At 34.7% G+C, this 16821-nt stretch overlaps 1 protein-coding gene across 1 annotated transcript in view; it reads right to left on the bottom strand.

Moving 5' to 3' along the window:
* The window catches only part of hob (bridge-like lipid transfer protein family member hobbit), an 844941-nt gene that overhangs the window by 571964 nt on the left and 256156 nt on the right, over positions 1-16821 (bottom strand). Inside the window, exon 17 of the mRNA XM_090409957.1 lies at positions 12800-12886. Within this exon, the coding sequence (XP_090266083.1) occupies positions 12800-12886 (87 nt within the window). The remainder of the gene's footprint in view (positions 1-12799; positions 12887-16821) is intronic.

The raw sequence follows: 16821 nt of genomic DNA, 5'->3' as shown, positions 1-16821 counted from the left end.
ACAGCTGTTTGCAGATAATGTAAAAAAGTTGGGGAGAGTTATAAGGGGGGGGGGGGAACTGAAAAGTTCTGATAAACAACTAGAACAAATATGATATTAAAGAAACTGATATAATCACAATAAAGAACCATCTTAAACCCCTTTAACCTGCATGTTTCAAAGGATATATAAGAAGACATGCCAGAGATTTTGAAGAAATTCAAAAAGAGGTGCAGGCCATCATCAAGTTTTTCGTGCTGTAAAAAAAGTCTGCAAATGCAACTGAGATTCACCAACCTTTGTTGGGGACTTTAGGGGACTGTGCTCCAGCATATCCAATAGTTGCCAGATGAGTTGCCAAGTTTAAAACTGGGCATCCTTAGACAACAGATGCCCCCAGGTCAGGAAGATCATCCTGTCTGAAAAAATCGATGCAGTGCATGCCATGATGATAGACGAATACCAATCAAAAACATTGCAAAGACTCTGTGCACATCCAGAGAACAGGTTGGGGTCATTATTCACCAACATCTGGATAGGCAGAAGTTTTCAGCAAAGTGGGTCCCAAATGTTTGAATGCGGACCAAAAGAGAGAACATGTGATGTCATCTCAAGGAATTTTGGCTCATTTTTTTGACTCATATTATGACTGTTGATGACACATGGCTTCATTATTATTACCCAGAGAACAATAGCTCAAGTCGAAAACCTCAGCTGAAACAAAACCATCAGCAAATGAAATTCAGAGATTACTCAGAAAACATTGCTCCCACCCCCAAACAACAGTTCAGACTTTTGGTGTATCACTAAGTCTAAGGGAACTCCCCCTCCCCGAGACGTTTGAAGAACCTACAAACTAAGCACATCAGTGCCATATCTGGGATGCAGGTGAGAAATCAGATAGAAGTCTACTGCCATTTTTTTTCTGAAAAGTTGAAGGGATTAGCTGGAAATACTTCTTGAGGTAGGCTATTCCAGAGGATGGAGGCAAATGGAATAAACGAAGAAGAAGAGCAGGTTCAGCACTGGCTAGCTGCTGTTGTATTGACAACTGCAACAGAAAGTGGAGGAATGATGGATGCCAGTTCATCAGCAGAGAAATGACCACTGAAGTACCTATAGAATAGACACAATGCTGAAACATTGCATCTGTTAGACAGAGATTAAAGGGTATTCTTGGTTTAATTTTTATCCAAATGTAAGCAACCACAAAGTTTGTGCGTGAAGTATCTTCAGGACTGGGCAACTCGTATATAGAAGCTAATGACTTCACATCTCTTGCCTTACTATCCCATAATGCAAAGCACATATCCTTTCAGACATATATAATGCCATGCACTATGGGAAGGGTCACTACCAAGACCAGTTTCGACCTTTACTGGTCTCATCAGTGGGAACCAGACCCAGGGTGATACCAAGATTTAGGTAATGCAGAAGTCATATTTCCATATACGAGTAGCCAAAATTTATTAAAAGTTATTAAAATACTCTGGATTAGAGATAGATGTTGCAAGTTTTTTCACTTGGTTATACTATAAATTAAAGATGCCAAGAAATTATATTCTGGTTTAATCCTTTATCTTGGCATCTTTAATTTATAGTATAACCAAGTGAAAAAACTTTCAAGACAAGATTGAAAGGAATTTGCAAGAAAGGGATCATCTATGAATCAAATTACTCTCCTCTGAACAGCATCAAGGATTTCCAGGGAAGCTCAGGAGCACCACCCCAAACATGTGACCAGCACTCCAAGCATGGGTAATTTTGGGATTTGTATATAGTTAAGTTTGGATGGTTGGAAAATAGCATTTTGAATGAAAGAGAATGCTCAAAATAGCCTCCAGTACAACAGGGAAAAAGTTAGATCAATATTAAATCAACAATTTTCCTCCAAATGAACCTGTTATCTGTGAAAACTCCAATATTATCAAATCTTATATTTCTGCCTTCTGAAGCACATCTCACTATATCAATCCAACTAAGCCTTAGTCTTCATCATTTTCTGCCATAATAATAACAATAATACTTGTTTTCTAACCTTTCCTTTCCCATTCTTTTAAGTGACCACTGGAAATAGCACTGCTAACACATTCCTAAATGCTCTTAGAATGTCGATTTTTTCCCCTAATATTCTCATTTTTAATATGATACTACCATTCTCCTAATCTTTCTCAGAACTCTCATAAACGCGGTCTCCGTCTTTGGTCAAGTGTTTTGTTTCTAACCCAACATTCTCAGATCCACAAGTAAAAATTGGTATCAACACTGTCTTATCTGCAAGTTTAGTGTTTTGACTAATTTTTCTCTTATTCCATAATTATTTATACAGCTGATTTCCTACCATACATGCTTTGCTAATTCTACTGCGTATTTCCAAATTTAATTTGTAATCTTCACTAAAACGTATCCCTCAATAGCTGAAATGTTTTAGTTGTTCTATATTCTTCATTCAGAAGCAGTTGATGTTTTCAATGTCATGCTGAAGGTTTAGTGGGGGGGGGGGTATTGACAGCAGTAGGAAAGGATTAAAAACTAATTTCAGTGCTTCTAGTATTTCATTTCATTACTAAGACATCTTCAGGGAGTATAAACAACACTTGTAACACACACACAAAGACAACTGTTGTTTCGTTATATATGCAAATTCACTTAAGTCGTATTTTTCAAACGTACTAATCAATTGCTCTAAGTATACAGACCTAGATTTTTGATCCTATCTCCTTTTTAGGCATAAACACATTTATATTATTTAATGACTGTGCCAGTTTATGCCCTATAATAATAAAATGCACTATTCAGGGAGATACTTCCAATAACCCAAATATGTAGCTACCTGTTAACTCCCTCAGTCAGTCGTGGCCAAATATCTCAACTTAACCTTACCCTCCCGCGACAAGTTCGTATTTTTAGAGTGGTGAGTTGACGCTCTTAGTCAGGTAAGACCCAGTTTGGAAAAAGAATACATGTTTATTCTACAACTTTAAAATACACTATACAATTATATAAATTCACTCTTGTTAAGATTACAATCATATATAAATACTAAGGAAAGCTAGTTTCTTTCAGGGTTGTCCCATGCATGCAAAATCTTATATCTAGTAAATTGCCTAAACTTAATTGTCATTAACACAATTCACTCATAACAATTCCTTCAAATAATTCTGGGGACAATCCGTCATCTTAACATTAAAATTTAGGTTCACAATTCCTTTCTCTGCAACTTTGTCAAACTCCTCTTAACAATCTCGATGTCAGGCTATAGCCTAATGGGACAATTACTTAAAAGTTCACCAGTTGATATTGTTCTGCTTGATCAAGTTTCTTGCTTCTAAAATTCTTCACTCACTCACAGGCTTCCAAAAACACAAATAATAAAATGTCTACATTACCTTCACTCGATTTCAGAATGGGTCTGCTGGCTGATACTGTTGTGGAAGTACCCGAGGTTCGATTCCTTGTTTGGATAACGTGCAACGTTATATTTCTGCTAAGTGGCTATCCTCAATACGCACAATGGCTACCTTCGTCATCTGAGGACTTCATGGGAACATCGATGACTCAGCATCTGCTTGTAATGAAAGCTTTAGCTGCATCGCGCTGGAACTTCGTCCGTAATTTCATGGACTGCTCGATTCAAACTTCCTGCTGCCACACATCTTCACCCGCCATTCTGCCTGGAAACTGCTACCTCGATTTTCTCCTTATAAGCACGAAATCCCGGGGAAAAAAGAAAAGCCTTGTTCCTCCTCCTGCAATCCCTTATATTATGCATCACATAGCACCCCTACCTCCTCCTGAAACATCTTGTGTGGCGCTGTGTTAGTCTCGATCTCCGAATGATGTCAGCACTTTTTTCTGTAGCAGGAATCATGGGACTGTTATTATGCACACCTGTTCCTAGTATCACACAGCCTCAGGCGCTTACACCAACACGTACCAAACCTTTGGACCCACTCTTACATTTAGCTCAGTAGAATATTTAAGTTAATTTCAGTTACACTGTATAATACTAAATCTTGATTTATAATTCATAAAAAAAACTTCTAAATAACATAATATAATTCCAAATCTGTTATGCATCTTTACAATTTTATAAACTGATATAAAATTGTAAAGATTTCTAAGTGTTATATTTTATTATCTTAATATTTCACACCTCAGACACAATATTATTTGATTTTGACTAAATGCAAGTATTTTCTACTATTAACAATTCAGTTTGCTAAGTTGTGCTTGTTGAAGTCTGAATGATTTGCTGATATGAAGCAACAAGACCATTCAGAGTTGAACACAACACAATGTGTGGGTGACTAAAGTTCTACCTAGGTGGTGCGCCCTCTATGGGCATTTATCAGCAGCCTAAGATGTAAACTGGGACCTCTTGCGATTATCATTTCCCAAATTTTGGGAAGTTTTATGCATCTGTATTTGTTTAGAGTTGTTTAGGTTGATTAGGATTTCTGAGTGCTGCTGCAGATTCCAAAAATGTCTTTCCTTTTTAAATTTACTGCAGTGGAGCATGGTGGTTTTCTTCCAGGAGATCCTGGAAGTTATGTACAATACATGGTCTGCAAGGTCAGATTGACCATAGTCGTGATTGCAGATGTAAGATTTGTGTTCATCTAAACAGACAGTGACTGATCTACCAGTCTGTCCAACATAAGCCAACTTACAGGAACTTGCTTGTTCCTGCAAGTTGCAGGAATGACAAAAAAAAAACTGCAGGCAATTAAAAACAAGAAATGCAATAAATCTGATACTGGACACTGAACGATCAAAGATATTTCCTTATATGTCTGTGTAATGTTAATAGCTATAACATTGTATTAGCTATTAATATTAATCTATATTAATCTTTATAGTTAGTACTATATACAAATTTATTCAGTTTATGTTTGGCATAAACTGAATAAATTTGGAGTGCTGTATTCTTTAAAAACTACAATGTTCATAAAATAAAGGTTAATTTTCCAACGTGTAATAATAAACAGATCATCCCACAAGATGGATTGATTGCCTATTATCAGAATGGATTCTCCTTCTTCTGACATGTGCATAATTGTCGAAGGGTCTCGCATCTGTGGGCGTACAGTATATATATATATATATATATATATATATTACATTTGAGTTTGTCCTGTTCCCTTGTATGATGCCTATTATAAGTACATAAATTACAGATGCCAAAAAATTATATTATTGATTTCATCCTTTATTCAAGTGTAGGCAAACAAAGTTTGCACACGAAGTAACTTCACAACTGGGCTACTTGTATATAGAGACAAATGACTTCACATCAATTGCCTTAGTATCCCATAATGCAATGCATATATCCTTATAGACATGTATAATACTAAGCATTATGGGAAGGGCCACTTGAGGTCTTATCATTGAGTTAGACCCAGAAGTGATACCATGGTTGAATTACTGAAGGTCATAGTTCCATACATAAGTAGCCAAAAGTCATCATGCCTTATTACTAAAATACTTCGAATCAGAGAAGATAGACGTTGAAAATTTTTTTACTTGGTTATACTATAAATTAAGGAAGCCAAAAAATTATATTCTTGGTTTCATCCTTTATCCAAGTGTAAGCAAACAAAGCTTGGATGTGAAGTAACTTTACAACTGGGCCACTTGTATATAGAGAATAACAACTTCACATCACTTCTGGGTCTGGCTCCCACTGATGAGAGCTCAATGAAGGTCAAAACCGGTCTGGACAGTGGCCCTTCCCATAATGCATGTCGTTATACATGCATTATGGGAAGGTATTTTAATATGTAAAATTTTAATGTGTGCATTGCATTATGGGATACCAAGCAATTGATCTAAAGTCATTAGCCTCTATATAATCAAGTGAAAAAACTTTCAATGAATACGCCTCCATAGTGCAATTGGAAGAACGATGGTATGTTGCGCCCTTCGATTGGGAAAGGCCTAAGTTTGATTCTTGTCATGATGGGAGGAATCTTTATATGGACTTTTTCAATCGAAGGTGAGTTAGCCGATCTCATACGGAAGTAGCAGGGTTATGAAGGGCCGATTCGTTACAATCGGCCCTTCAGAATGCACGCAATTTACAGATAAAAAATACTAGTTGTGGTGGTGGTGGGTGGTGGATGCCGATGATGTGGAATGATTGGTAGTAGAGGTTTGATGTAGTTGTACAGTAGGTGTCCTCCCGCGATGTCTTGAGACTCCTTGGAGGTGTCATGAATAATAATAATAAGTAACATAGCAAACTGCAGTGAGATTAGAAGTTTTGATTATAGTAGTAGATTAGTCATTTATTCTGAGTTTTGAATGACATTGTTCCAATCTTAACAATCAATGAATACATGCAATACTTAAACAGCCTTCATTCAAAGTACATTCAGGATTAGCTAATTCTTAAAAATAACAAAAAAAATAAAAAATAAAATAAAATAAAGGTTATGGCACATTGGCCAGAACCTAATATTTTAGGTGCATATGGATGGAGGATTGATGTCTTTTCAGAATTTCCAAATGGTAGTGTTCTTCACGCAAAAGAACATCTTCTCCAGCACTATATCCATTCAGAGTGAAATTTTCTTTCAGCTAATGCCAATGTCTCAGATAACCATATTATTCTTGAAATGAATTCTCCTGGGGAGGATTTTTATGACACCATCAACATCAGAGATTTTCCGCAGGAGACTCAATTTCTTTGTTAGGTATCACTGTTACAGTCATGCAAACAGATGTGCTTCTGGCACCCATGATGGAATTATTTCATTCCTCATGCATGCTACAAAAATCTTCTCAAATAAATAAATTTCGTTTTTTAAGTATTTTATGACCAAATATGTATAATTTAAATAAATAACTTTCATTTTTGAATGTTATTTATAATTTTCTTAGTACATTTCTGTTTATCTCATGTGTACTATTATAGTACAATGGAAAGATATAACACAGCTGACAAAACTTGAAACTATGCTTTCAAAGGCTATATGTAAATACTTTATGTAAATATTGTGCCACATTATTTTCTGAGGAAATCAAAGTCAAACTGACAAAATGCAAGCTAGTAAGGAAGATAAAACTACATCAGATAAACACTGATCTAGCTTTAAATAACTAGAGGTATCAGGAAGCTACATATGGGCTGAGTATCATGCAACACAAAGAACACTAACTAAACTAAATTAAACCAATCAATATAAATGAAAACACTTTTTTGCAACTCAGCACTCATGCTGAGACAAGCTGGTGAAAAAGTTGAGAAATGAGTAATTAAATTGCAAGTAACCCTCATTTAACAGGTACTTGGATTACTATAAAATTTCATGTAGTGCAAAAAATCATGTTATATGATACTAAGAACCAGTACAAAATGGGAGTTTATGTTAAAATAAATTTAATTTTATAATTATCAGAAACTTCAGTTTTATTTAAAAAAATAGCAATAACTGAATAAACATCTTACAAAGTGTGATACATATGTGTATCACACTTTGTTATACACATATATATAACATAATCAGATAACGTACATTGAATTAATTTTCTTCCTCTTCATTACTGCTATGCAATATCAATGGAATTTGAAAGGAGAACATTTTCTCTGTTGGAAAATATCTTTGCTTCCTGAACTTTCTTCTGCAGCATCTAGATTTTGTACAACTTTTGATCTCGTTAAAAAAGTTAGTAATCTGGACATATTTGCGTTTGCTTCATAGATTCATGGTGTGAAGCTAAGCATTTTTGAAGGTCCCATTTGAACTTTGTGCTCTTTTTAAGTTGAAGGATCTGCATTCAAAACATAAGATTCTAATTGCTTGGTTAAGATATGCCTACCTGTATACTTTTAAAGTAAAATTTGGAATGTCAGAATTTTCATGTGTGCTATTATCCCCTGAATTAATTTGGGTTACCTTTGATGCCATTTCCATTAAACCTGTTTTGCCAGCCTCTTTCTCTACCTGTAATTCGTGAATGTCTTCAGTAGTCATATCATTAAACCTTCACTTCTTACCAACTTAGCAAGTTTTACTATCGCACTAATTCCAATAAAGTCCATGAATGAAAAGTTTTCATGTTCCCATCACTTCAACAGATTTGGACTTGATTTTTTTCAAAATCCATTGTAACGATTTTCTGAGATAATGAATTTTAAAGGTAGATATAATGCTTTGATCTAATGACTAAATTAAAGTAGTTGTATTAGGTGGCAGAAACATTACTTCAACATTTGGATGACATCTTTTGGATGGCCTGGTGCATTATCCAATAATAATAAAACTTTGAAATCCAGATTTTTTCACACAACTGGCACAAAGCAATTTAGAAACCAATATTTAAATAAATTGGCAGTTAGCAAATCTTTTTTACTTGCTTTCCAGTATACTGGTAATGCATTTTAATTTATACCTTTCATTGCACAACAATTAGAGGATCATTAATCTAGTATAAGTTTTGTCATAATCTTCTGATGTGGTACAGCACATAGCTAACATTACATGATCTTCTGATGCCTTAAGACCTGGTGCAGTCTTTTTTTCTTTTTTGAAATAAACATTTTAATGGGCATTTTTTCCCACCAAAGACCTGTCTAATCAGAACTGAAAACTTGTGCATCCATGTTCTTCAACAATTTCTGAAATTTCTTTGGATACTTCTTGACAGTTTCATTATTAGCTGATACACTTTCCCTTAAATTTTTATGTAATGTAATGAGAAACAGTTGTTAAATCACTCTAACCAGCCTTTAATTGGCAACAAACTCATGGTTAACAGAAGATTTAAATGGTTAAATGGGATATGTTTCTTGCTGCTGCCTTCAATCTAAATATTAAGTGCTTTTTTCATTTTCTCAATCTTTCTTATAATCTGATTTCAGGAAGCTAGAGCTCAAGAAATTAAAGCGGCAGTAGAGGAGAAATGAAAGTGTATTAAAAGTTCTTGGCGAGTAAGTCAGCTTGTACTCTTAGAAAACACACAGAAAATGTCGGGAAGTAAAACATTCTGTAAAACTAGCTAAACAAAAGTCATGGAAAGACTTCAGCAAGAACATAAAAAATAAATATAATATCAGGAATGTAGCAAAATATTCCAAAGGCTATTGAAAAAGTTTAGAAATGGAAGAAAGAATACTGTAAAATGAATCAGCGATGACAAAGGTGACATGAAAACTAAAGACAAAGCTATTCTAGATGTATGCAATAATTACTTTGGAAGGTTGCTAAATGAGAGCAGCAGTATAGTGGTAGAAAATACTCAAAAGGAATGCAATGAAAAATACATATCCACAATTGAAATAGAAAAGTCAACCAAAACCTGAAATGTGGAAAGGCAGTTACAGTAGATGATATTTGACTAGAAATGCTGAAATATGGAGGTATAAAAGTTTTACAGTGTCTACACTGCATAATTCAGAAGGCCTGGTCAGAGGGGTTGAATTCCTGATGATTGGAGAAGAGCATAGTACCCATCTATAAAAAGGAAAATAAAACTCATCTCATCTTCCTTATACCCTCTTTTACCTTGCAGTGTTGAGGGTCCATTGATCATCGGACCTCACTCCGTTTACAGGATAAGGTGGTCAGCCTTATGCCCCGGTGTATCCTATGGCCTGTAGTGTTGAGTTCTCAAGGCCAGTTTGCCTGCTTTGTGGGATGAAAAGCCCCAGAATAAACTGGGGAAAAAACCCTGCTGTCCACACCCATGACTGGCTAACTTGGCTATGGCTGAGGAAGATCCTTCAGCTCCTCACGTCACTGACGGGAATCGAACCTAGGACACTCCTTCCCCAGGCATATGGTTGCGAAGCGCATATCCACTAGGCTAACCGCGCGGACGGAAAATAAAACTGAATGTGAGAATTAGGGAGGAATTTCCCTACTGAGCATACCTGGTAAGATTTGTGCAAGTATACTTGAGAAACAGCTAAGAAACTTGTGAAAGGGAAGCTGGAGAAGAACAAGTTGGGTTCAGGACACACAGAAGTTCGATAGGATCCAATGTTTACTTTAAGACAAATAGTTGAGGAATAAAACAAGGATCTGTATTTAAGTTTTATAGATATGAAAAAGGAATATGACAAGGTGCCAAGAGAAAAAGTGCTCAAACTGCTAGTAAATGGGACATAATATCAAGCAATACATAGTCTGCATTTGAATTCTAAAAGGAGACACAAGTAAATAGCCTGAAAGAAAATCAGTGCAAGACAAGGGCACACATTGGAAATGTTAATCTAAGCTCTTTACTACTATATATGCAGATATTATAGTCCCAAATGAATCCAGTAAAAGTCTGATGATTTCCTGATTAAACTGTATAACTGATAAAAAATTTGGTATGAAAATCAGCAATAAAAAGACAAAGATGATGAAAACGGGCAGAATCAATGAAAATGTCAACTGCATCGCCAGTGGAGAATCAAGGAACAAGTAAAACATTTCTGCTATTGAGACATAATTTTTAATGAAAATAACAAATCAAATGGAAAACAGACAAAGACTTAGCAAAGCTAGTATGGTGGTGGAGCGAGAAAAAATTTATACAGAATAAAGAGAAATTAGCCCAAATGAGCTAAACTAGCATTCAGTATTCAGGAATGTGTTAGCAGAGTTAATCTCAGGTGGTATTGTCACTTAAACAGAATGGGGAAATGGATGGTTCTCAAAACATGTTCTTTGCCAGGATAGCAGGAAAAAGACACAAAGGAAGTCCAGCATTTAGATGGATTGATATTGTAAAAAGTGCCTCAGAAGAGAGATATATCTGATAATAGTGGATTATTGACAGATAATCCACTATTATCAGATAATGGATTACTGACTGATAACAGGTTAATTTGGAAGAAAATAGTTGACAGCAAGTTAGCAGTGATGTAACTTTTACACGTAATATTATCATATGGTGAACCCTCCCAAGAGTGCAGAAAAAGAAAGAAAAATGTTAAGGAAAGTTGTGGATGAGAAACTTGGAGAATAACAAGCTGCGTTATGCAGGAGTTGCAGGATCATATTTTCACTTTTTGTACAAATACCTGAGAAATCCTAGGAATATAACAAGGATATGTACTTAAGTTTTATAGCCCTGGAAAACAAGGTGACTAAAGTAAAGCTGTTTAGAATGCTACAATTATATACAAAAAATTAACATTCTCTCAGCAGTACATAGCCAAGCGATAAATTAGCAGACAGAATTGAAATAATATCAGTTTTATGACAAGGGTGCACTTTTTACACTTTTATTATTTATATGGATCAAATTATGAGAAATCTAGTGGAAGTCTCCAGGATTTTGTTTGTAACAAAAGAGTGTAAGCTAAAAAAGCATCAGCTATATTTTCAAGTGGAGAATAAAAGAAATGAAATATTTCAGCTATTTAGGCACAATTTTTAATGATGTGACAAATTAAATATGGAAATAAACAATAAGCAAAGTGGGCAGGGTTGGGAGCCCATTAAATAAATCAATATGAATAAGTAACATTATCCATAACACTGAATGGTAGTATAAAACAAGCTGTTTAAGCACATTTTAATTTATGAATCTGAGTTGAATTAGAAATAAAAGAAATGATCACAGATATGAGAGTTGCGAGAAAAATTAGGGGAGTGAATAGGTGACATCGATGGCAGAATTACACCAAAAACATTAGGAAAGAATTTAACTTCTTTGGCATTACTTAAACATAACTTAAAACATAAAACTTAAGGCATAACTTAAACAGAAAAGGAAAGGAAATGTTAGCAAAATGTGTTTCATGACCAAATGGCAAGAAAAAGATTCAGAGGAAGACCAACATCTAGGTGGATTGATGGAGTCTTTTAGAAGCACCCCAGATGAGAGAAATATAAGATCTAATGACATTGGAGGGCCGACAAGTGATAGGCAAATTTGGAGGAAAACTGATGACACGATGTTCATAATAAATGTAAACTTCATCATAAAGCAATATTATAGTATCTTGTACCCCTCTGTCAGCGTACATATCAGTTAAATTAATGATACTGTTGATGATAATACTGGAATAAAAGATCCTGCTCAATTAGAATATGCTTATATAAATCTTGGCTCTAAATCTTTCGACACTTTTCATAATAATTACAAAAAATAAAAACTCTTGAGCATTGCAGTGTACATTAATCTTGTAGAGATGTTTCATTTTTTTACAACATAATTCCAGTCAGCATTGGTTTCTAACTGTTTGCTGAAAAATTTATACTCACAGGAATAAAGTACCAAATACAGAATAGAGAGTTGAGCAGAATGGGTGTACAATTTTAAACTATGGTGAAAAATACATATCACTTTTGCAACAGTTTTTGATTGCAATAGAGTGGTCTGTTGTATAAACTGACAATATCTAAAAATGAACAATACCTAAAAATCAAAATTTCCTTGTAAAAACAGCCTATAACCAAACATGGCATCAGTATGCCAGGAAGTAGGAATTAGAATAAAATATATACATAAAAGGAAATCAGAATTACTAGAGTGCACTCTGGAAGACTTCGACACATTCTGGAGAAGGTAATTTATTCTTCAAAGGAGAAAATACGGATATGAAAGAAGGCTGTAAAGAGGCAGCTGAAGCTATCATTTATACGTGCCCAATTAAACACTCATTGAAGTTTTTTGGTGGAGATGAGCTGATTTTTGATATTTCTGACCTATTATACAAAGTATCATTACTTTCTACAATAGGTAAGCATAAACTTATCATAAACTTCTATGTAATTTCTTAATTATTTTCTTTCAATACTGTTAATTCCAAAAAACTCAACAAATAAACAGAAAGTAATGATTTTTTTTTTTAAATTCTTATCTTTTGTCGACTTACCTTTGTTTGTAGTCCATAATTCAAATGCATACTATTTAAATGTAGAACAGCTGACTTGATTTTTGAAGACTGCACACAGATATATGGCTAAATAATAAAAAAAGATTCAGTGGTATATTAAATGTAAATATAATTAAATGTAATGTGATTCTGTCTCTATGCACAATCAGAATGGGCATACATACAGAGAAAAATGACTAATTTAGCATATATAGTTTTTATGAAATATAAATAGCATGAATATGACAGGGATTAACAAATCTCACATCCAAAGGCTTCTAATTGAAAGATAGTAGAGTCAGTCCTTGATTTACAATGGAGATCTGTACAGATAATCCTGTCATAAGTCAGAAGTTGTTAAATGAACCATTATTAAGAATGTATTAACCTCCCAACCGGCTGGTGTGGATGAAATAGTCAGCTCTCCCTAGTTTTTTTTCATGGGTCAAAACTTAGTTGGCATTCTGCCTTTTATCATGCCATTACCTTCCTCCACTGTTAACCTCGTTACGGCTATTCTATAGCCATTAGTGGATTAACTGTTGTTGAGTGACCTTTGTGCCCCCTGTCTTTACGTCTATTATGTTGCTTAGAATTTCATTTACTGTTCTAAGTTATTTGACCTTTTTTGTCTCTAAAAGGATTTATTGTGTCTCTTCCCAAATATTGAAACAAATTTCACATATGCGAAAATAATCAATCCTGAAACGACCACCGATCAGCCTTTGCAATGAATCTATTTAGTGATAGTAAATTTGGCGTATTTTATTCTACAAATCAGTGCACTGAAAGAGTTGCACTGATTGTTCTTCCGCTTTACTTATAATATAGAAGCAATTTTTTTTAGAACTTTAGAATTCTAAATTTGGAAATTTAGAATTTCCAAATGTTTGCTTTGAAAATATTATTTCAAATATTTATATTTTTAAATAATATTTATTGAAATAAATGTCCTTTTGCTTTCGTTTCTAGCCAAATAGCATTACTTGGTTAGAATAATAATGATTTTTTGTTATCCATAAAGACAAAATAAAAAAAAAAATGCTAAAATGCTAGTTTCCGATTATGAGTCTTTTTGGAATCAAATATTTATATCCAATGATATTTTAGCAGTCTTTTATGATATTCTGATATTCTTTGCCTTCGTCTTTTATTTATTTATTTGTATTATGCATATTATGATAATATGCAGTGCATATCCTCATAGATAAGTTGAAAATATAATATGAATAATATCATATAAAAAATGATTCAAAATTTTTGCTCATTTTGAAGATTTTCTAATGCTTCCCCCCACCTCCTTATCCTCTCCTGAAACTCAATTGCATAACTACTCTAAATTTCTACAGGTTTGAAAGCTTTTCTAGACAGTATTAAAAATCTGTTACCTCATTTTACCGCTATGACAAAAGATATACGGCAATCAGATTGTACCGTGAAGCTTCTAATTCTGTACTATTTATTTGCAATCTAAAACCAGCTGTTCTACTGTCTGCTGAAATGATGTGAAATTTTAGAAATAATATGCCATATTTTCACCATGCAAAATTGTTTATATGCATACCACACAAAAGAAAGTTCAGTAGGATTATTTTTGTTTGTTTTTCTTTAAAATCTAAATATCACTTCTGCTGCTGTTGGAAGCTATTTCTGAAATAATCTACATCTTAGAAATACTTGGTAATATCCTCTTAGCATTACCCCCCCCCCCCCCGAGTTCTGGACTGGTAGGCTGGTTCTCCTTGAATTCTGATGACTCGACACTCAGGGTAGCCTCTGAGATTCAAAATGTTTCAAAAAATGTGACATAAAAATGCTTATCATCTTATATATATATATAGGGTAGCTTTTATTTTATTATTTTTTATTGTTTTGGTGAAATACTTTACCTGGAATACTCTTATATTCTATTCCTTCGAAAATATCATTCTGTGTTATAAAAAGAACTTAAAAATTAGCCTTCGAGATGAAAAGGAAACAGTACATTCAGGTATCCCTCTATTAATATTTGTAGTCCTGAAAGGGACTGTTTTGATGGCCCTGAAAAGAAACATTTTTTATTTCATACTGTTCAGAATTTAAAATTCTTGAACAGTGTGGAACACCCTAAAGCAAGGGTAAACACACAAAGCAGTTTTACACTCAGGGCACCAGATTTTTGTTTCCTTTCTGATATTTTTTTTCTTACATATATAACATTTGCGTGCAGGTTTTTTTTTTTTTTTTTTTTTTTTTTTTATGAGCCATTGGGGGTAGATTTTCGGGATAATGGTTGGAGTTAGCAGCGTTCAACCTCAGATGTCTGGCAGGATGGCCTGTTTTTCTGCTTGCTGAAGAAGGTGCATGTGCATGCAGCAATGCTTTCACAATTTCTATTCTGTATTCTAGATATGTTATGGTAGACAAACGTTTTTTCTTGTGCAGGAGGAAACTGTTCCAAATAACAAAATCCAATATATGTCCAAACACTTTTTTGTAATAGTTTTTATGCTGTTTTCTCATTACAGAGTAGAATGATAGCTGCTGATTGCACCTGTCGACTCCACCCACAGTGTTGTTGTATGCACACACAGCAATGGTTTTTCTTTCTTCAAACCATGCTTCTCCACGGATTCCGTTGATGGATTGTGCAGGGAAGACAGCAGAAAAACATCTTTTTTGTCTTTCCAATGTAGTGCAAAGACTTTCCCTTGATGATAAGCTCGGATTTCCCCCTCTGATAGCTTTCCTGAAGCCAGATCTGGAGGCATGTCTCGCTTTTTGCATTTACAGTACCATAACTATTTGTACAATGCTGTAAAAGCAAATTAGTGAGTTCAGGACACATTCCCCAGTAAAGGGTCTAGTAACTGCATTACTGCACGCATCGACAAGGGGAGATCCGAATATTTATCATGCTCGATTACAGTTTGCTTTCCCATATAAGGTTTGAAATCCTAAAGATATCCACTTTCTGATCTGCAAAGCATAAAATATTTTACTCCATACTTCGTTTTCTTTTGGGGAATATACTGCTTACATTTCAGTCTACCATTGAATGGCATAAAGCTTTCATCGATACTCAAGTCTCTCTCAGGAATGTAGAGTGATCTACATTTCTGACGGATTTTAATCAGAAAATCATAAATTTTTTTGAGGACTGGGCAAGGATGTGTTGCCTGAACGTATTCCTAATTATTCTGAAAATGCAAATACTTACGATGAGACTGAATTGTTTTTCAGTCATAACATCATGAAACATTGGCGTGTTCAGAATCCAGTCTGTAGACCAATACATTTCGAGAGCGGACTTTTTCACGATACATTGCACAATCAAGAGTGCTATAAATGTAAAGAGCATGTTGATATCTATTGGGCTCCAAAGTTTACTACAAGAATGCAGACTGTACTCAACTTGGTGATGTTGTTGGCAAGCAGAATCGCTATCTTCAGAGCTAGAAAGATTTCTCTCCTCATCGGTAGAACGAGAGCTGCTCGAAAGGCGAAGGCTCCAACTTTTCTGCATCTCACGAAGTTTACTTTTCTTACCCTGGGTGTCACTGCTACTGCTGTTGCTGCTTGCCATCTCGTAAATGAATTGTGTCTTGGGTAAGCTTACTAATTATTCCTTTCTGCCCAGCTCTAAGCTAACAGATATTACTAACCCCCACTGAGAAACAGAACAATAGAACACGCAGCACACTAAAGAGCCTCAACCAATATCTGAATATTTTACAGGCAGAAATTTCTTGTTTGGTTTTCCACTTTCTTTATTCTGATATTGCATTTGAAGGATGACAGTGATTATTATTATTATTATTACAGTTCTCTCCATGGAGTCTGTAGACTCATTGCAGGAAACCCAAACTAGCAAAACAATATCTGTCATATCTCTTCTTGAATTCATTTACAGACAAAAAGCTCACAACTAAGTCAGGCAATGAATTCCACTCATTCACCACCCTCCAGGCAAAAAACCTGGTTCTGACATCCTTGTTAACCACACTCTTCTTTAATTTCCAGGGATGACCTCTTGTTCTTCC

The sequence above is a fragment of the Typopeltis vanoorti genome, chromosome 20, assembly GCF_054136105.1.
Source record: "Typopeltis vanoorti isolate ZY-2024b chromosome 20, IOZ_Tvanoo_1.0, whole genome shotgun sequence".
Taxonomy (NCBI): domain Eukaryota; kingdom Metazoa; phylum Arthropoda; class Arachnida; order Uropygi; family Thelyphonidae; genus Typopeltis; species Typopeltis vanoorti.
Note: the sequence above shows the minus strand (reverse complement) of the source record. Positions and strands in the feature narration are given on the sequence as shown.